The sequence below is a fragment of the Schistocerca serialis genome, chromosome 3 (assembly GCF_023864345.2).
Source record: "Schistocerca serialis cubense isolate TAMUIC-IGC-003099 chromosome 3, iqSchSeri2.2, whole genome shotgun sequence".
NCBI classification, from domain to species: domain Eukaryota; kingdom Metazoa; phylum Arthropoda; class Insecta; order Orthoptera; family Acrididae; genus Schistocerca; species Schistocerca serialis.
In genome coordinates, this window is record NC_064640.1 from 378,629,241 (window position 1) to 378,652,419 (window position 23,179).

A 23,179-nucleotide genomic window follows, 5' to 3' on the forward strand; every position below is an offset into this window, starting at 1 on the left:
AGTATCCAGAATCACATGAGTGGTTACTTAAAGTATAATTTGAATTCCTCAGACTTTGGTGTCCTCGGAACTTTATGCCAAACCGTCTGTCAGTCTCCCCCACATGCTTTGCAAGACAGTTGTTGCACTGATGCAATATACACCAGTAGCGTTATACTTTTTACAAGCTACCTTCTCTCTGTGTACAAGTCTTTGGCCAAGATTCTGTGGAATAAAGAACACTGGCTTCATCTTTTTTGTCATTAGCTTTTTGTCTACTTTCTGTGAAATCGTGCCAAAGTATGGTATCTTGTGGCAACCAATGAATTTGTCTTCCTCCTTGTCCAACCTCAGTAGTTTGAATTCATTACCATTTGACCTCTGCCTATTCCTAGCAAATTCTTTCTTGCACAGTATACATTTATTAATATCTAATTATATCATTAGAATCACATCTGTTGACATATACAACATGTAGAATACACTAAAATTCTCAATCATACACCTTGTGGCACAAGGGTACACTGTGAAGGCATTGAAACATTGATCTAAAAACTGCTATCTTGTATGCAAGTGGGGGATTATAACTACAGTGTATGAGAGTATCCATCATTGTAGCCTTTCTAAAACTGTCATACCCAATCCTTGTATCCTGTAATGAAATTTTGAAAAATAAATAAATAAGTGGAGGGTCTCAACCAAAGGCTTTGTCAACTCTGTGATGTTGGCTGCAGATTTCTAGATCTGCATTATCATGTGGGGATTTGCAGGACTCCCCTTGACAGATCAGGGGTGTACTACACAAAGGAAGCAGCTACTCACATAGCCAAGTACTTGTGGAGTGCACATAAGGGTCTTTTAGACCAGGCAATAGTTTGAGGTGCTCTCATGAACACTCGCCAATCAATATGCAGCAAGGGACGTCAAAAGACACTTGGACTGCCATAATTTTATCAGTAAACTGCTGGAAGTATTCGTAATAAATTTCTTGGGTCTGAGAGCTGTAAGAACCTGAGTTGGAAAGCTATGAGATATTTAGTGAGTCATGAAATGTATATTGGAAAGACCATTTAGAGACCATAAGAGGGGGAGTGTTTCATTACATTTCACAAAAATATTGTCTCTAGTGAGGTCAAAGTTGAGTGTGACAGTGAAGTTATCTGGTCACATAAAGCAGGCGAGGTGAAACCAAATTAATTGTTGGAGATTTTTACTGGCCACCCAGTACCGCTGTGGCAGTTCTAGAGTCATTCAAAGAAAGTCTAGGGTCAATAGCATGTAAATACTCAGAGCATGCAATACTAGTTGGAAGCTGCTTTTACCTACTGAGTATAGACTGTGATGTCTATGGATTCATTGCAGAGGGTACAGGCAGACAGTCATGTGAAATACTTTTGAAGGTGTTTCTTAGAACTGTCTTGAGCAGATAGCTCAGCAGCCCACACGCAATGGAAGTATATTAGACCTTGTAGCTACAAATATGCCAGACCTTACCAACAATGTCAGAATAGAACAGGGATTAGTGATCATGATATCATTATAGCAACTATGATTATGAAAGTTAATATATCAATTAAGAAGTCTAGGAGAGTATTTCTGCTAGATAGAACAGATAAGCAGTTATAGTATCTCACTTAGATAGGGAACTGGTATCACATGGTTCCAATAAGATGGACCCAGAAAAATAATGGGCAAAGTCAAAGCAGATTTTAAATTCTGGTCTGGAGAATTATGTGTCTAGTAAGTGGATAAAGGATGGAAAAGACCCACCGTGGTTTAATAATGAAATTTGGAGGATGCTGAGGAAGCAGAGGCTGTTGCACTCTCGGTTCAAAAGGGAATGCACAAATGATAAGCAAAGCCTAGTAGAAATTCAGGCATCTGTGAAAAGTTCTATGCGCGAAGCATATAACAACTACCACCGTCACACCTTAGCAAAAGACCTGGCAGAGAACCTAAGGAAATTTTGATGTTATGTAAAATTTCTAAGTGGTTCTAAGGCTTCCATTCAATCCCTTGTTGACCAGTCTGGTGTGGCAGTTGGAGATAGAAAAACGAAAGCTAAAGTTTTAAATTTTATATTCAAGAAATCATTCACACAGGAAAATCATACAGGCATACCATCATTTCACTATTGGACAGACTCCCATATGGACAACATAGTAAGCATACGTGGTGTAGGAAAACAACTTAAAGATTTGAAAGTAAATAAAGTCTGGATGGAATACCAGTTCAATTTTACAAAGATTGTTGTACAGCATTGACCCCTTACCTAGCTTGCATTTATGACCCCATGCCCCTCCTATCCACATTCTCCACCGAGGATGACACGGCAGTCGGATGGTCCCGTAGGCCACTCGCGGCCTGAAGACAGAGTGCTTTTAGCTTGCATTTAGCATGAATCTCTCACCCAGCACACAGTCCTGAGTGACAGGTAAAAAGTGCAGGTGACTCCAGTATATAAGAAACGTAAAAGAATGGACCCGTGAAATTAAGACCAATATCCCTAACTTCTCTTTGGTACACAATCATTGAACATATTCTCAGTTCAAATAGAATAAATTTTCTTGAGACTGAGAAGCTTATGTTCATGAATCAGCATGGTTTTACAAAGCATTGCTCATGCGAAACTCAGTTTGCCCTTTTCTCACATGATATACTGTGAACTGCGGATGAAGGGCAACAGGCAGATTCCATATTTCTAGATTTCTGGAAAGTGTTTGACAAGGTGCCACATTGCAGGCTGTTAATGAAGGTATGTGCATGTGGAATAAGTTCACAGGTATGTGAGTGGCTCAAAGACTTCTTAAATAATAGAACCCAGTATGTTGGTTTTGATGGTGAGTGTTCATCAGAGACAAGGTTATTATCAGGACTGCCCCACAGAAGTGTGATAGGACTGCTGTTGTTCTCTATACACATAAATGATTTGGTGGACAAGGTGGGCAGCAATCTATGGTTGTTTGCTGATGATGCCATGGTGTACGGTAAGGTGTCGAAGTTGAGTGACTGTAGAAAAATACAAGATGACTTAGACAAAATTTCCAGTTGGTGTGATGAATGTCAGCCAGCCCTAAAAGTGGAAAAATATAAGTTAATGCAAATCAAACCTATAATGTTCAGATACAATATCTGGGCGTAGTGTTGCAAAGCGATATGAGGTACAACAAGCATGTGAGAACTGTGGTAGGGAAAGTGAAAGCTCAACTTTGGTTTATTGGGACAATTTTAGGAAAAAGTGGTTCACCTGTAAAGAAGATCACATATAGGACTCTGGTGTGACTTATTCTTGAGTACTGCTCAAGTGTGTAGGATCCATACCAGGTTAGATTAAAGGAAGACATCGAAGCAATTCAGAGGTGGGGTGCTAGATTTGTTACCCATAGGTTCAAACAATACATGAGTATTACGGAGATGCTTCAGGAACTTGGATATAAATCCCTGGAGGGAGGGCGACTTTCTTTTCGAGAAACACTGTTGAGAACATTTAGAGACTACCACCAACATACATTGCGTGTAAGGACCATGAAGATAAGATACAAGAAATTAGGGCTGATATGAAGGCATATATACAGTCGTTTTTCCTTCGTCCTGTTTGCGAGTGGAACAGGAAAGGAAATGACTGGTAGTGGAACAGGGTACCCTCTGTCACGCACCATATGGTGTCTCGTGGAGTATCTATGTAGATATAGATGTAGATGTAGGTGTAGTCAACCTCCCTCACTGTATTCTATGATAAACTGTACCTTCTCATGTACAGCATTAATTTTATCAACAAAATCACAGCATTCCACCTTAGAACTGTTGTACAGTAGAAATTTGGCATGAAGATATGTGGATCATAGGACAATATTATTGGCATAGGTGGGAAGCAAAGCACCAATGTCACTTTCAGATTTAGTCATAAATATATTAGCACTGCCATATTACAACAGAGAGCCCATGCTTCCGACTGTAGGTATGATCCCTAAACATCCCTAAACATGAAATAATGATAGCTGAGCACTGCACGCAGTAGCTTGGGGACATCATCAACCTCATCTTCAGGCCATGTTCTGTAATGCCTCAAGTTTTGATCAATGTACAATGTTGACCAGAATGTTGGTATACATGTTTTTTTTATATCTATTATGCCATATGCTTATTGATTAGCTGTTCTCTATTATGAATACTAAAGTTACACGGGTGAGAATAATGTTCATTTATGTGTTTTGCTAGTGCTTGCTTACTCTGATACCCAACTCTCCCTGCCCCCCTCCCTCTTGTTTTAACAATAGGTCTTACTGGAGCCCACCACTGTGTACCTTAGATGTGGCTCTCGGCCTAGGTGGTCCAAGGTTCATGAGAACTAACTTCTTCATTTTAAACTTCCGAGGGAAGACCTTAGGTTCATGGGAACTAACTTCTTAATTTTAAACTTCTGAGAGAAGACCTTAGTATTCTTAAAGTACTTTTTTTAATACATCAGCATGTTTAGCAGTTGGGTCCCTAACACATTCCTCAATCTGATTGTTCGTGAAGAACTTACAGGTTTTCTCCACATACTGCCTCTCTTCTTTTTATCATAATATCTATTGTATGTTTCCTATCTTGTAGATGTACACCTGAAGATATGACCTGATATCATGAAACCAGTCAGGTTCCTGTAAATAAAAGTTTGTATATTGCTGAAAGCAGTTTATTTCTGAAATACGAACAAACAAGTGTTGCATAATTGAAGATTGTGTTTCCTGCAAGCATATTTTACTATTTCTGTGGTTTGTTCATTTGTGTATGTTTCCTTTATGCCCTGGTATGGAGAAAAATAGAATTTATTTCCTTTACGACAGCCTAGGTGGTCCAAGGTTCATGGGTTAATTGTCACTGTGTATATAACTGCCAGACAATAAAAGAAGTATGTACAGGATTCTGTGGATTGTTTTTATTTATTGTGCCTTAGGATCTTTGTTCAGCAGGTGTGACAGCACATATCGGGATTGAAATTAGCCAACAAAATACCCCTTGTGAGCAACGTTTATTCTAATGCTTGTAAGACTTTGATGAAGTATACTAAATATTATTCTTACATTATTCTGGATTACTATTAATGGAAGTGACAAAGCAGACTAGGGTGCCTCATAATTATAACCATCATTGAAGATTACAGTAAAACATAACTGTTCAGTTGACTGTTACAAAATGGGGATTTAGAGGAATATGTGGTATAGATTGCCACATTCTTTGCTAATTGTAAATTTAAAATATGCACTTCCGAAAGTAATGAACTCCAGCCCTGTTCCATTAATTTTTGTTTTGTCAGGATGTTGACTTGCCACAAGATGAGAATGAGTGACTTGCTAGCCTAAGTAAAGGTGCTGGAAATAGTCAGTAGGCCAGAGGTGAAAAGCACATGTTAAACTACTTTTGAATACATTATGGGAACAGCAGTGATCAATGTCTTGTAAATAATTACTATTAAAAACAGTCTTGATCACGATTTATTTTATAAGGTGACCGGTTTCGACCACTACTGTGGTCATCTTCAGACCATTGAGTGGAAACCCCTTTCTGTTGGAGAATCACAACTGATTGTGATTCTCCAACAGAAAGGGGTTTCCACTCAATGGTCTGAAGATGACCACAGTAGTGGTCGAAACCGGTCACCTTATAAAATAAATCGTGATCAAGACTGTTTTTAATAGTAATTATTTACATGTTAAACTGTCATATAGACAGTGTATCTGTCCAGTACTTACCTGCATGTTATGCAACGAGTGAGGCAGCACTGCAATTGAGGCACTGGACTTCCATTCAGGAGCAGCAGGATTACAATTCTAATCTTGTCATCAAGCTTTAGGTTTTCCATAGTTTTCATAAATTAGTTATGGTGATGGTTCATTTGTAAGGGATGTCATTGATCTTCTTCCTCATTGTAATTATATCCAATCTTATGCCCTGTGTCTAATAATCTCAATATTAACCAGACATTAAACTGTATTCTTCCTTCCTTTCTTTCCTCCAGGAGGCCCATCTTCCCGTAAATACTAAAATTTTTTGTCCATTGTGGTTGTGGAACACTGTCACTATGACAAATAAAGGTTTTCAAAAATGACTTCAACCAGCTACCTTTGGTGATGGTAGAATTTTTATTTTCCCATTACCAATGTCAAGGTGCTAGTGACTCATCATCATACAGTACAATTCTTAGTGACCATTTGTAGCATTGTGGGTGTCACTGTTTAGAATTATTTGATTCCATTGGATTACTCCTGGTGCATAAATAACTTTGAAAAACATTGTTTACGTTCTTCAGTTATGTTAATTATACAACACTACAGACACCTTGCCACATTCAACAACTTCAATTTGCTGCAACAGAAATTTAAAATGAAATGTAATCAACAATTTTTTGTACTTGATAAAATATCATGGTATTTTTTCATTGTTTATCCTATTTTCTGCTGAACTGTCTTTTTGTTACCTTACAGACTATGTGTAGCAAGCTGTATAATTCATCTTTACCAGATAAACCACTTCTGCAAATGCTATTCAGTGGTTTGAATGTGTATACCGGTAAAGAGAAATGTTTGAATATCAGTGTAGATGCTTCACCAAAACTTGGTGAACTTGGCTGGGACTTTCAGGTATGAATTACTTGATATTTTCTGTTAAGTATTTTAAAAAATAAAAAGAGATAAAAATGGCTAAATACTCTTGTTTTGAAATGTATCTTTCACCACTGCTACAATGTTATATTATTAAACTATTACCAAGAACAACTTCATGTGTGCTTTTAAGGTAACACTCACTAAAATTTGAAATATACCAAACAATATTACATTTGTACATATATAAGAATCTCTCCCACTTCCTTTTCTAATACTATTTTTCTGATATTCTGCTGATGAGATCTGTTGTCATATAATATTTTTTAATTTGGTATTTGAAAGCTCTGAACTTCTGTCCAGTATATCTGCCAGCCTCATTCCCCCTTCATTTACCTTTACTCTCTTGTCAATTGCTAATATCCTACGTCTCTTTCCATCATTTGCATTTTGATATAGACTCCCATCTCTACCGTCTCTCCCCAGATGAATATAAAAAATTTTGTCCCCCATTTTTCTGAGCTTTTAGCTGATTTTCATGAACAGATGTTTATGGAGTGGGGTATTAACAGAACTATCATGCAGCATATTTTATGGTTGTGAGCTTGAGAACAAGCATATGTTCATTTTCAAAAATCCACTGCTCAGCTATCAAAATACAAGGGCATAGGTGAGCTGAAATAAAACAGTTTGAAAAACAGCTGAGTTTTTTTAATAAATTCAACACAGATTTCTTGGCATATCAGTTTTGGATGTAATATCCAGCTTTTGATGACTTTCTCTGTTGTCATCATCAGGAAGCCACGTGGTACTTCATTAGTTGCTCCAATTATATCATGGAGCCGTCAAGTAACGGAACTTCCATATGCTACCAGAGATTTGTCAATGTCTGTGATGGAGGAACATTGGTAGTGATGCTGATTTTGTTAGATGATGTATTAGAAACTTCCTGGCAGATTAAAACTGTGTGCCAGACTGAGACTTTGACTCAGGACCTTTGGCTTTTGCAGGTAAGTGCTCTACAACTGAGCTAGCAAGACCCACCCTCACAGCTTCAATTCTGCAGTATGTCATCTCCTACCTTCTAAAATTCACAGAAGCTCTTCTGTGAACCTTGCAGAAGTAGCACTCCTGGAAGAAAGGATATTTCAAAGACATGCAGAGCACTTGCACACAAAATGCAAAGGTCCCGAGTTTGAGTCTTGGCCCAGCACACAGTTTTAATCTGTCAGGAAGTTTCATTTCAGTGCACACACTGCTGCAAAGTGAAAATTTCAATCTGGAAACATTCTCCAGGCTGTGGCTAAGCCATGTCTCTGCAATATCCTTTCTTCCAGGAGTGCTAGTTCTGCAAGGTTTGCAGGAGGCTCCTGAGAAGTTTGGAATGTAGGAAATGAGGTACTGGCAGAACTAAAGCTTTGAGGATGGGTCATGAGTCATGCTTGGGTAGGTCAGTCAGTAGAGCACTTGCCTGCAAATGGCAAAGGTCGTGAGTTCGAGTCTCAGTTAGGCACACCATTTTAATCTGCCAGGAAGTTTCATATCAGTGCACACTCTGCTGCAGAGTGAAAATTTCGTTCTGGAGATGATGCATACTTTAGGTTATTTCTCTGTAGCCTTTTGGGATGAAATGTCCACTTCCATACACCACTAAAGATATAGCTGCTGTCCTGGCTAATGTGTTTGTTACACATTCTGATCTCAGTGGCTTCTTTGATGACAGAATGTCAGTAGGTGGGTGCATGGGATAAACATAATCATATGTTTGTTATTGTGGCTGTCTTCAGCAATAGCAAATTTGTTGAAATTGTGATATTTAATGTGGTATTGGTGTTCTGTGCAGCATTCTGAAACTGCTTGTATTGGTTGACCAATGTAACTGCTTCTGCATTCACAAGGAATTTTAAAAATTCCAGGAACACTGCCTTTTACTGGTTCTGCATCTCTTTAACTCTCATGGGTGGTGAGAAAATGGATTGAATATCTTATCTGCTGAGGACTCTGCCTTTTTTATTTGTTACAGCTCTAAAGAAAGTAATAAACGTTTTAGGCTGATCATCTTGTGATGATTAAGTATTTCCATGTTTTCATTTCTTCGAGATGACTAAGATAATAGCTTGTTCACAGTAACAAAGACAGAGGGACTCTGTACTTTCAGGAGAAATAAAGATCACATTGTGCTGCCTGCTGACAAGTGAAATGTAATGTTCATCATTAATGACATAACATATCATGGTAGGCACCACTACTTTTGGCAGACACTGCATACAAAACTACAAAATTGTGATCCTACTTTATCACTTAACACAAAAATGGTGAAAATACTGACAAATGCTGGCCTACTGGACAATGTGATAATCTGCAAACGTGATATCCTAGGCTCTAAGGCTGTATGGTTTGCCTGAAATCCACAAAGATGACATTCCCCTGTGACCTATCGATATTATTGTAGGTTTTCCCATGTATAGGCTAGTAAAATATCTTACCAAGTTACAAAACTCATCATATTAAAAACTCTTAAATGTTTGTAGACATAATTAAACAAATCATTACAAATCCAGACGAAACTATGGGCAGTTTGGATATGTTCTCTTTGCTCAAAAACATCCCTGTCCGAGATACATTAAAGCTATCAGCAGGCCACTTCTCTCCTGAGAGTAGCAAATTGTTTCACCATACTTTGACAACCACCTACTTTTTGTAAAGTTGTAAATTTTATGAAACAGCTGATTACATAGTCATTGTCTCTAGCAGTGGATAATTTCTTTATACAGAATTTCAAAGAGTGCATGTTAAATTCAGCTCCTCTTCATCCATCTTGTGTCTGTCATTATGTTTCCTTCACATTTGTGGTCTGGCTGCATGGGATCAAGACTCTTCACCTCTTCATTAATCATATATACTGTATGTACACTAATTTCACAAGAAATAAGCATCACTACCAATCTTGTTCAATCATGGAAGTTCTGTGACTTTGTGATTTTCCATGATATAATTTGGCAAATTAAATAAAGTACCACATGGCCTACAGATAACTCTTGATGATTATGACAGAGAAAGTCATCAAAATCTTGAGATTACACGCAAATCTGACATGGCAAGAAATCTGTAAAGCATTTATCCAAGAACATTGCCACAAAAAACTACATTCTCAAACTGAGTTAATTATTCAACAGCAATAATCAACACCCTGTTGAGCCTAAAACTTAATTCTTGGATTCAGAACACATTACACTGGCTGATACTGGGATCTGTGTCTGAAGATGTAACAAAATTCACTACTGACTTCCCACAACATTTAATCACAATCAACAATGAGATTAACATTACTTGGGATGTAACACTGTCAGTTAGATTATTTAGGAACAAACCCTCACTCTTTTTCAAAACACGATTTATTACTCATTAGCCTAAACACATTCATCTCACCAACATCAGACTTCTGAAAATTTTCCACAAAAACGAGTACTTTACCCACTTGTGCATCAAACTGTGTGTGCATACTCAACATCTCTGGCGTCAGATAAATGTACAGAACATAAAGGGATCAGGACTTGGGAGAGGGCTTCCAGAATGGCTATTTCAAATAATAAGAAAAGGATTTGCGATAAAGAAAACATACATTCCACAGTAGGGTTACACAAGGCACACCCTGAGGAGAAAATTTCAGGTTGAAGACCAGTCTAGCATATCTGAACCAAACTACAATCAAATAGGAAGAGGAAGAGATGGCAGCAGTTCATTTCGATTTCTGCTGGTCACAGAGTGCAGAGCCACAGACTCTGTCTCCCGAGAGAGGCATCTGGCCTGTTTGAAAGCTGGTTACTAAGAGTTCCACAGTTGTGTTCTGCTCTCGAAGACTGCCCAGCAGCCACATCCATGACTCCTCCTCAATCTTCCCATCGGCTAGGTGGTAATGTGGATATGCAGCGAATCCAGCAGAGGGCTGAAAGGATGGTGTGATACTATCTTTGGCAACTGACAGGAAATGTGGTGTGATACCAGTTCTACAGTTTTTGGCATGTGGGCATTGTAGAGACTGACATTGGGAGTATGTTTGAAAGCCTCAAAGGAAAATGTCAGTCTGAAATTAAAAGAAAAATAAAGTAACCACAAAAATTTTGTTGTTCCTAGTTGTTGGAAATGTCATGGTAGATGTCTAAAAATCTCATTTCACAATGAAATTGCTAATGTTTCAGAACGTTTCAGTCTAAAAGGTGATTATAATTAAAGTTCCAGTTTCAAAATGCTGTTAAAAATAACCACTACTCAGAATGATATTCAGTTTGCGTGGAATATTATTGAAGGGGAAACAGCATGGAAAAAAATTAATGAAAATTGTACCACTAGGTGGTGCTGTAAGCAGAAGAATATGCAAAACAAAAGTCACAGGGTACATGGCTAATCCTCAGTTGGCATCTGAGATGCTCGGCATGATTGTATCAGTGCAGATGTGCTGCTGGTAAAGCTCTTTTACAGGAATGGTGACCATGCACCGGTAGTTCTGAAATGGTAACTGTGCACCAGTAGCTCTACAAAAGTTCTGGACACTCGAGAATATGAAGAAAGGCACTGGTCCGATGTCTGACAAGGGTCTGAAGAAAATGATTAAGAAATTCAAAATGCAATGTGGCAGAGGGAGGAAAACAACTTATCCGCTGTCTGTAGATGTGGTCACAGCATTTCAGGAGGTGTCGAGCAGTAGTGTGCAAACTTGCAGTGCGTGGGGAATTGGCTCAACTATGGACATGCCTTTGAGCATGGTGCATAAAATTCTAAAAAACATACTGCATTACAATCCATACAAAATTTCCCTTGTTCAGCAGTTGCTTCATGCTGACCTGTTAGTAAGACAAACATTTGCTCTAAAATTTCTGGCTCACATGGAAGTGGACAATGAATGGCCATGGAACATTTTGTTGACAGACCAAGCACATTTTCTTTTCCAAAGAGATGTCAGTACACACAATTGCAGAATATGGGCAACAGAAAATCTGCTCACACAGCTTCATTTTGCAAAGGTATCTGTGTGGTGCAGATTGATGACATTGTTTATCATAGAACCATATTTTTTTGAGATGTGTCTTGCAGGTCCTGTTACCAGCTGGTACTATTAACCATCGACATGATTCTAGGTGCACATTAAACAGAATAAGACATTGTTGTTTAAGAGGAGATCAAGTGTAAATCCTCAAAACTAGAACAGCTATTAGTTGAGGTGGAATAATTAACACAGTAAAATCGACGTTGTTGACTAGAATACTCTCTTTCAAATTCTGAAGGTGGCAGGGGTCACATACAGGGAGTGAAAAGCTATTTACAATTTGTACAGAAACCAGATGGCAGTTATAAGAGTTGAGGGCATGGAAGGGAAGCAGTGGTTGGGAAGGGAGTGAGACAGGGTTGTAGCCTGTCCCCGATGTTATTCAATCTGTATATTGAGCAAGCAGTAAAGGAAACAAAAGAAAAATTCAGAGTAGGAATTAAAATCCACTGAAAAGAAATAAAAACTTTGAGGTTTGCCGATAACATCATAATTCTGTCAGAGACAGCAAAGTATCAGGAAGAGCAGTTCAGTGGAATGAACAGTGTCTTGAAAGGAGGATATAAGATGAACATCAACAAAAGCAAAATGAGGATAATGGAATGTAGTCGAATTAAATCAGGTGATGCTGAGGGAATTAGATTAGGTAATGAGACACTTACAGTAGTAGATGAGTTTTGCTACCTGGGGAGCAAATAACTGATGATTGTTGAAGTAGAGAGGATATAAAATGTAGACTGGCAATGGCAAGGAAAGTGTTTCTGAAAAAAGAAATTTGGTAACATCGAGTATAGATTTAAGTGTCAGGAAGTCGTTTCTGAAAGTATTTGCATGTATGGAATTGAAACATGGATGATAAACAGTTTAGACAAGAAGAGAATAGAAGCTTTCGAAATGTGGTGCTACAGAAGAATGCTGAAGATCAGATGGGTAGATAAGAAATGAGGAGGTTCTGAATAGAATTGGGGAGAAGAGAAATTTGTGGCACAACTTGACTAGAAGAAGGGATTGGTTGGTAGGACATGTTCTGAGATATCAAGGGATCACCAATTTAGTATTGAAGGGCAGTGTGGAGGGTAAAATCATAGAGGGATACCAAGAGATGAATACACTAAGCAGATTAAGAAGGATGTAGGTTGCGGTAGGTACTGGGAGATGAAGAAGCTTGCACAGGATAGAGTAGCATGGAGAGCTGCATCAAACCAGTCTCTGGACTGAAGACCACAACAACAACAACAACAAAATTTCATCTTTACCCTTGTGACTCAACAGGCAAAACAAATAGTATGAAAGCCTCAATTTGAAACAGCAGATGATGGAAATAAGGTGACGTATTGTATCTCTGTTTTAAGTTCTGTATTTTGGATCAACAATACCTATTTCGCATCAGTTTGAAATGCAAATAATAGAAACAGAGTGCACAAATTTTAAATTTTATGTGGTGCCTTTGCACTCCTGTGTGTTGAATTTCACAGACCAAGATTCAAAAGATAAGACGCTGGCTATCTATTTTAGAATCCGTCATCTGCATAGAAAATGCAACAGGTTTGTTCGAGATGACAAAAATTTTATAACGAAAGAACCAAGGTGCACAGATAGTATTTTAACTTAGACTTCCAATAAATTTACACTAATTAGAGCAGCAGGAACAGAGTGCGGATTAGTTTTAATGAACACCAGGCAGGAAAATTTTATAGAAAAATGCTGAAGGGAAACAGTCAGTTCAGCGGATATACGACTTAAAAATGCACAATTATTTTAACTCATGACTGATGCCTTGAATCTAACGTAAGATAAACTTAGCTCATCTGCAGATCAGTGCAACATTAGTTACAAAGAATAACATGAAATTTTAAAGTACAATAGTCCACTGAAAAATAAAAGCAAACAGAATAAGGAAGGAAAATTGTAACACATAGTACCGTAGAAGTACTTGGGTAGCAATACATTCTTCCATTTCCCAAAATAGTCAAAGAATTATTTCCCTGTGGAGTTAAACTTTCAGTATTGACTAAGAAGCCACCTCTAGAAAAAGACAAAGTCTTCTGTTCATTCTCAGTGTTCACAGTACAAGGTAAAACAAATAAAGTAACAGTTATCACTGCACAGAAATCAACTTCTAAAAGATTTCTCCTCATTAGCAGTGCAGACTGGAATTCTACACAACTGTATGATGTGACTGCTTAATAGAACAAAATGGCAAACTCCTCCCAAACAGGCCATGAAGGACCAACAGTACCGACCAGCCACCGTGTCATCCTCATCCCATAGGCATTACTGGATGCGAATATGGAGGGGCATGTGGTCATCACACCACTCTCCTGGCCCTATGTCAGTTTCTGAGACCAGAGCAAACTACTTCTCAATCAAGTAGCTCCTCAGTTTTGCCTCACAAGGGCTGAGTGCACCCTGCTTGCCAACAGCACTTGGCAGACCAGATGGTCACCCATCCAAGCTAGTCCAGCCTGACAGCGCTTAACTTCAGTGATCTGACAGGAACCAGTGTTACCACTGTGGCAAGGCCATTGGCAAAATGGCAAAGACCTATACAATAAGTGACAGGGGGGGTTACCTTTTCACATCTAAAAACACTTATGAATTGATCCTTCATTCCAAAAAGATTATTAATGTTTATAAACATTTAAAATCTAAAAATATAAGAACAGACTATGTAAGTTCACTGATCTGTATGGGTTCTTAAAGCTGGTTTCTCAACACTGTCAGCTACTAACTGGGTATTGCACAGAAAGTTAACATTCAAAGCATTTCTGTTCATTAGCATGAAACACCAAAAGTGATCCAACTGAATCAAGAGGAGCTGAGTACAAGTTGGAGATTTCAATATGTAACCAGCATTTATATTTACAAAGTGGGTAGTTGTGTTAGTTAACATCAAAAGTAAATTCATTTTGTCAGTTCCGAGGAATCGCTAACACAGAGCTAACAAGTGACTTGGTAGATCTTTGCTGTCCTCTGTGGTAAAAGTGGAAAATAATTCACTTAATAATATTCAATACAAGTGCACTTACATGTCTCACAGACTATATAATCACGCGTCACTTAACATATGGTAGTAGAGGTATTCTTCTCAGCTAAGGCCATGTTCCAACTAAACATATCTTTCTCTATAACATTAGAACTGCTTGTTGCTTCAGGATATCGACATTTGACCCTGACGTGACTCAGGTAGCAATCACTTTTATACATTTCAGATGGTACCCTGACTTGTCACCTGGCAACTTCAACTTTTACCTACATCAAGATCAGTATACATCATGTTTTGGTTGGCAGGAGAGCCAACACCGTGTTACTAGAGGAAGCCGAAAGGCAAGCGTTTTAGTTCATGCAGGCTGGCGTGAGGTCTGGAACAGGACAAGGAAATTAGAATTTAGAAAAAACGGACGTAGCTGGTGGAATACTTAACTTTAATCCATTAATGGTGAACGTCGCTCTTGACAGTACATGATTCAGTATCAATAGTAACTGGTAACGGCACCTTGCTAGGTTGTAGCAAATGACGTAGCTGAAGGCTATGTTAACTATCGTCTCGGCAAATGAGATCGTATTTTGTCAGTGAACCATCGCTAGCAAAGTCGGTTGAACAACTGGGGCGAGTGCTAGGAAGTCTCTCTAGACCTGCCGTGTGGCGGCGCTCGGTCTGCAAGCACTGATAGTGGCGACACGTGGGTCCGACGTATACTAACGGACCGCGCCCGATTTAAAGGCTACCACCTAGCAAGTGTGGTGTCTGGCGGTGACACCACATTCCTCCCCCGCAAATCGGCATACGGTTGTGGTATAAGGCTTCCACCCACCGTGGGGAGGACCCCATGTTGATGTATGTGATGAGGTGGGGAGCCTAACAACAGGCGAGGCTGTGCCACCCACATCCTGCAATTCGGACCGTGGGGAGCTAGGAAATGCCTGAAAACCTGCTCCAGGGTGCACACCAACATGCGGTGTATGCACCCGCAGAGAGACAGGAGAGGCCGAAGGGTCGACCTCCATTGGGCCGGGGCACCCGACGGGCGAAGACGACATACAGTCTGGAGCGGGCAAGAGTTCCATGTCGGAGGACAACTGGTCATGGGAAGCGATCGGCGGCACGTGACCCAGGGAGGCGCCCGGCGGTTGCAGCGACGCATCCACTGCGGGCGTCGCTGGTGGGAGAACAGGCGGCGGTGGTGGGGGCGGCAGCGGCGCGTCGCCATGGGGCAAAATGGAAAGCAGCATCCGTAACACCTGGGGCCGAGGCAAGCAAGTAGATGGGTCCCCAGGGCGCTGACCGGACGGCATCGTCGCTGAAAGCAGACGAGGAGCAGCAGATCCCGTGCGACGACAGAGGCGCAGCTGATTGAGATACCGACGCACCTCACCAGAGGCCCCCAAAACCAGATACATAGCGCGGCTGAGGCAGCGAAGAATGCGCCCTTCGAGCCAACGCCGTGAACCTCGATAGTGGCAGTAGTAGACAACGTCACCTGGGGCAAAAGCATGTGTCTGCCGCTGCACAGGAACCTAATGTGGCGGATGTAGCAAAGACATCAAGGTTCAATGAGGACGATCGTGGAGCAACTCAGCCGGCGAGCGACCATCTCGGGGCTGAGAGCGATACGAGGACAAAAAGAGCAGTAACGCGTCCTCCCGAGAATGCGACTCTTTCAACTTCAACATCTGTGACTTGAAAGTCCTGACCAATCGTTCAGCGGCACCGTTTGACTGTGGCGAAAACGGCGAGGACGTCAGATGTTGAATACCATTGGCCTTGCAGAATGACTGAAATTCTGTGGACATGAATTGTGGGCCATTGTCGGAAGCAATAGTCTGTGGAAGACCTTCAATGCAAAAGATAGCAAATAACGCTTGGATGGTGGCAGATGATGTCCTGGAAGACATCCGGACAACAAAAGGAAAATTACTGAATGAATCTACCACAACCAACCATCGAGCATTCCGGAATGGACCAGCAAAATCGATGTGTAAGCGTTGCCAAGGGGAAGTGGCTTTCGGCCATGCAAAGAATGTCCGCGGTGGTGCTGATTGTTGTTCGGCACATACCATGCAAGAAGAGCACATATTTGTAATCGCGGCATCAATTCCGAACCACGTACAGTGCTGACGAGCAAGTTGTTTTGTTCTCACTATACCCCAATGTCCTTGGTGGAGAAGCTGTAAGACAGAGGACTGTAACGAACGTGGGACCACGACCCTGGACTGATCATTATCTGAATGCAACAGCAAAACACCACGTCGTACAAAAAGTCTCTCCTGGTGAGCAAAAAATCGGTGAACCAACGGATCCCCGATCTGTGAATTTGACAAGGGCCATTGTGTAGCAACAAAACGCAGAACGGTAGCAAGGACAGAGTCAGCAGCTGTGGCTGTAGCTACACGACGAAAATCAATCGGAAACGATTCGACCACGTCATCGGTTTCCGAATCAATGAACATGCAAGCAAGTTCGGAGGAATTGAATGCTTTATCCTCAGCAACAGGCAAACGGGAAAACGAATCGGCGTTTACGTGCTTAGCAGTGGACCGATACAAGATATCGTAGTGGTACTGCAAGAGGAAAATAGACCAGCGAATGAATTTCTGCGCTGTACTTGGAGGTACAGGCTTGTTCGGATGAAAAAGCGATGTCAAAGATTTGTGGTCTGTGATTATGGTAAAGTGACGACCATACAAGAAATCATGAAACTTTGTAACACCAAATACGAGAGCCAATGCTTCTTTCTCGATCTGTGAATAATTTCTTTGTGCAGACGAGAGTAATTTGGACGCAAAGGCAATAGGGCGATCGTGCGATCCATCTTTGTGCGCAAGCACAGCACCGATCCCGAGATCTGATGCATCCACCATCAACAAAAGGGGCTTCTGGGGATCGAATGGTGTAAGGCAAGTATTGGAAAGCAACGCCGATTTCAACTGGCGAAAGGCGCGTTTGCATGCCGTCGTCCAGACGAACGGAACACCTTTATGGTGTAAGCGATGAAGCGGAGCTGAAATGGAAGAGGCATGTGGAACATATCAGTGATAATAGTAGATTTTTCCCAGCACACTCTGTAGCTGCTTCAAATTCTGCAACGAAGACAAGTCTTGTATGGCACGGAGGTGTTCGGGACTGGGATGTATGCCTTGAGCATTGAAGTACATGTCCCAGGTAGGGCAAGTCACGAGCAAAAAACACACATTTGTCCTTCCGCAAGCGAAGACCATTTTGTCGCAAGACCTGAAATAATGTTCTGAGATTGGCGAAATGTTCTTCTGCTGTCTTTCCGGAGATCACAATATCGTCCAGATAGTTTGCTGCAGTAGGGAACGACGCACAAACAGTTTGTAGATATTGCTGAAACAATGCAGGGGCGGATGCACACCCGAATGGCAGTCGTTTGAATTGATACAAACCAAGATGCGTGTTAACCATCAAAACGCGCTGGGATTCTTCGTCCACCGGTATTTGCAAGTACGCATCTGCTAGGTCCAACTTCGAAAAATATTTACCCGGGCACAGTTTGTCAAAAAGATCTTCCGGGCAGGGTAAAGGAAAAGTTGCATTCAGTAGTTGTGGATTCACTGTTGCCTTGAAGTCCACACAAAGTCTCAATTTTCCGGAAGGTTTTGGCAAAATTACTAAGGGTGATGCCCAGAGAGAAGCCTGCACATGTACAATTACACCTTGTGATTCCAAATCATGTAATGTTTTTGCGACCTCATCACGCAATGCGTGGGGAACATTGCGCGCTCTGAAAAATTTCGGTTGCGCGTTTACTTTCACTTCCAAATGTGCTTTATAGTTCTTAGCGCAACCAAGGCCCGGTGCAAAAATGTCTGCAAATTCTTCACATAGACGAGAAACACTGTCTGAAGGCACAGTCTGGTTCACTGATAGGACCTGATTTACTATAGACAAGTTAAACAACTGAAATAAATCGAAACCAAACAAGTTCACTGCAGAAGAAGAACGAAGGAGTAAAATGACACAAGTTTTGTTTGTCCTTTGTATGTTGCAAGAAGGCTGCACTGTCCTAATACAGGGATATCTTGACCTGAATAACTAGTTAACTTAACATTTGCAGCACGCAACGGAGGTGTGCCCAGCTGTTTGTACGTGTCTTGATTGATCAGTGAAACTGCAGCTCCGGTATCGAGCTGGAATGGTATCACTTTGCCGTTAATGTCCAAGTCTACAAAAAGTTTGTTGTCCTGCTGACAAGAGCGACTGTCTCGTGCAACGTGAACTGACACTGGCACATAATCACTTGCGACTTGACGGGATTTCCGGCGATGTCGACGCACACTATTTGTGGGACGAACATAGTCACTGTTAGAGAGAGTGGCACTGGGCGGAGTGGAATGAACTACATGAATTTCCATGGGCAAAGTTTCATGAGCCTGAGTATCCTTGGTTCGAATTCGGTGCAAAGCAAAGGTTGTGAGTGTCCGATCTGAGCTTTTTCTGGCAAACACTCTGAACATGTCCTTTTTTGTTACAGAAAAAGCAAATAGCTTGGCGTGACGGGCAATTCTCACGCGAATGTCTAGTAGCGCACCGCGGGCATGATTTTAGCACTGCATTGGCTTTCCTGCACGACACATGTGGCTGAGAGCCTGGCGGCAGCGGCGCGGCCAGGCGCGAGGGCTGTTTACTGCTCCGTGCAGCTCGCCCGGCGGGCCGGTTAACCTGACACATGGCTGGTCAAGTTTCAAATGATGCCTGAGCAAAGTCAAGTGTGTCCTGCCGATCCAATATGTCCATCACCTGTTGAAGGGAGGGATTGACTTGTTTCAAAATCTGTTTCCTTGTACGAACATCAGAAACATTCTGTGCAATTGCATCACGTACCATAGTATCTGTATAAGGGAGTCCACATTGACACTCAAAAGCACAATCCCTAGTAAGGCCTTGCAAGGTTGCAACCCACTCCCGATTAGATTGACCTGCCGTACGTTTTATATGAAAGAAGGTATACCTTTTCGCAACAACATTGACTGATTCTTTGAAATACGCATCTAATGCAGACAAAATTTCATCGTAGGACAAAGTTGCTACGTCGCGTCGGGGAAATAATTTGACTATCACACGGTACGTTTGTACGCCGACCAAAGACAACAAAAATGGCTGCCGCTCGTTACCTTGAATTCTGTAGGCGGCAAGATGGATTCCAAATTGGCGTGACCACTCCATCCAGCTTTCCAGTGCAGCATCAAAAGGTCAAAAAGTTGATGCAACAGGGTGTTGTGGCTGTGTTAGCGGTGGAGCGGTGGCTGCCGCATCATTTTGCATTGCCCGTTGACCCTGGACGAGCTGTCCAAGGGCATCCAGTAAGGCCTGCGTCTGCTGATTCTGTAAGCGATAAAATTCGGACAGTACATCTGGAGATTGTGGCGAAGCCATTACACAAATAAATCAGGGCAATATCGATAAGAACGTGGTTGTGCCTCGTCGCCAATGTTTTGGTTGGCAGGAGAGCCAACACCGTGTTACTAGAGGAAGCCAAAAGGCACACGTTTTAGCTCACGCAGGCTGGCGTGAGGTCTGGAACAGGACAAGGAAATTAAAATTTAGAAAAAACGGATGTAGCTGGTGGAATACTTAACTTTAATCCATTAATGGTGACGTCGCTCTTGATGGTACATGATTCAGTATCAATAGTAACTGGTAATGGCGCCTTGCTAGGTTGTAGCAAATGACGTAGCTGAAGGCTATGCTAACTATCGTCTCGGCAAATGAGAGCGTATTTTGTCAGTGAACCATCGCTAGCAAAGTCGGTTGAACAACTGGGGCGAGTGCTAGGAAGTCTCTCTAGACCTGCCGTGTGGCGGCGCTTGGTCTGCAATCACTGATAGTGGCGACACGCGGGTCCGACATATACTAACGGACCGCGGCCGATTTAAAGGCTACCACCTAGCATGTGTGGTGTCTAGTGGTGACACCACACATCACATATTAACCTTTCATAAGAAATGTTATAGCAACCATTGTGTTCACCCATTACAAACAAAACCATCACCTTTTCTCAATGACATGTGGACAGGTATGCTGAATGTTAAGATGCAGAAGGAAAGACCATCACAACAGGAACCTGTATCTTATATCATGTACTTGTAGTACTCTACTCAATACAAGGGCACTTCATCCTTATGATGTGTATTGAATTAATCAGTTTACAGTCAACTACCAATTGAGAAGAAAAAGTACAGACAGAAAAGGAATACAGCCTGGGGAGAGAAAATGTAGTGAGATGCAGAAAGAAGAGAAAGGGAAGATGGAGAAAGTTTAATACTGTCATCTTACAAGGTCGACATTATAAAGCTTTCTAACGTTCTCTATGGCAGTAGATCCTAATTACCTTTTAGTGGCTGTGTACACATATGTAGGCCTAAAGTCATGTAATCCCATTATCAGTCTGATAGACACAGTGGAGATAGAAAAACTTAATCATATGTGGCTTTTCTTCCAAAACCTAAACAAGTGATTCACATCTGTCTACTCTGAAACAAAAACACACTCCTGCCAATGTTTAAAGCTTCAAGCCACTCGCTGTCAAACCATTACTGATGTTTCTGATTCTCTGCTAGAAGTGGTTCAGCGGGAAAAGAAGGGTAAAACCCTGTAGAACCTCACATCAAAAGGAACATTCTTCCATCAAAGACAGTGGAACGGAGTTAAGTCAGTTTACCCAGCACGGTGTTGAGTTCATTAATGTTCCTAGGAGCTTGGACGTCCTGTTTGACAGTGAAGTGTGACTGCAAAGGTTGGATCCCCTGATTTTTAACCATATGTTCTAAGTATTCAGTATGGAAGAAGGAGAACTTGACTTTATTACACTTTAATCCAGCATCTGAGAGCACTTGACACAATTTCCTGAGATCAGAAAGATATTCATCAGGAGTACAACCCAAAACAACTATGTCATCCAAATATTTTGAACAAGAAAGAACTACAGTAGTCAACTGTGATGAATAACATTGAAAAATTGCAGGTGCAGATGCACTGCTGAAGGGCAGCCTCAAAAACTTAAATAACACCATATGGGTATAGATCACAAAAACTTGTGACTGTTCATCCAAGGGAAGCTGCAAAATAAGCATTGTGAAGATCAATTTAGTAACAGAAGCAACGTGTTTCAGCTTTATCCATAAGCTCCTCAGGCTGTTGCAAAGGAAAAGGGTCAGTCACAGTCTGTGGATTTATTGTTGCCTTTAAATCTGCACATAAACAATCTGCCTGAAGGTTCCTTTATTATCACCAATGGTGATGTCCACTGACTAGCTGCAACAGGGGAAATCATACCATTGTCCTTCAAAGATATGAGTTCTTGTGTCACCTGATCTCTGATAGCATGAGAGACTGGCTGTGCATAGCAAAACTGTGGTTGCACATTGTTTTTCATGGTAATGTGAGCCTCATAATTATTATCTTTGCTTAGGCCATCTTGAAAAAGTCACTAAATTCATCACAAAGTTGAGCTACCTTGCCTGTAGACCAGAAGAGTTCACAGAGGGAACAGAGGGAACATTATCTTGAATGTGCAAACCAAACAAATCAAATGAATCCATACTAAAAATATTTTTACTGTCACATGAGCACAACATTGTGAATGAAACTGTTTTTAAATGTCGCAAAAAGTGGCAGGTAAGCTGCAAATACCTAGCACAGGAATGTCATTCCCACAATAACCGGAAAGAGATGCCTGTGACTGATGTAGAGTAGGCTTGCCTAACAGTTCATAAGTGCTATTGTTCAACAAGGTCATTGACATACATGTGTCCAACTGCATACATGTTTTGCCACTGGCAATCTGCAAGAGTGACAAACAGCATATTTGCCTGACACTGAACACAAAAAGTGTGTGAGGTATTCACTGTTGCACTTGATTTGAACTGTGTAACACTGGAGTACGAAAAAATTATATTGACATCCATCCATTGACTGAAACTTGTGAGAAAATGTGAAGTGAATGTTGCACTTGCAATTTTGCAGACAGCTTGAAGGTGACTTCACTTGCCACAGTGATATTGCTTAGCATCATGGCAAGGACAAAAAATGGCTCTGAGTACTATGGCACTTAACATCTGAGGTCATCAGTCCCCTAGAACTTAGAACTAATTAAATGTAACTAACCTAAGGACATCACACACATCCATGCCCGAGGTAGGATTTGAACCTGCGACCGTAGCGGTCACGCGGTTCCAGACTGAAGCGCCTAGAACCGCTTGGCCACCCCGGCTGGCCTGGCAAGGACATGCCTGCTGCTTGTGAGCCATAAAACAATGAGGACAAGATTTAACACTACTAGTTTTCTTCATAGCACACTAAGTCTGTTTACATTTCTGCCCTTCCTGAGACTTGGCATGCTGCAGTGCATGAGCTACAGTCACCACCTGTTTATTACGACTACTACTCTGTAGTGCATGAGTAGGAGTGAAATCAAAGTCTACTATTGCACTGTCATATGAATCCTGATGCTCCACTAGTTCCAAAATCTGTTGCAAACTAGGTTCATGATTCTTGAAAAGTCATGACTTGTAAGCCCTTATAAGTCTGCTACCCACTGCTTATAGGTGT

General features: G+C 41.1%; 1 protein-coding gene across 1 annotated transcript in view; it reads left to right on the top strand.

The window, feature by feature from the left end:
* The window catches only part of LOC126470209 (lysosomal Pro-X carboxypeptidase), a 59,162-nt gene that overhangs the window by 33,712 nt on the left and 2,271 nt on the right, over positions 1 to 23,179 (top strand). Inside the window, 1 exon segment of the mRNA XM_050097885.1 lies at positions 6,447 to 6,602. Coding sequence (XP_049953842.1) covers positions 6,447 to 6,602 — 156 coding nt within the window.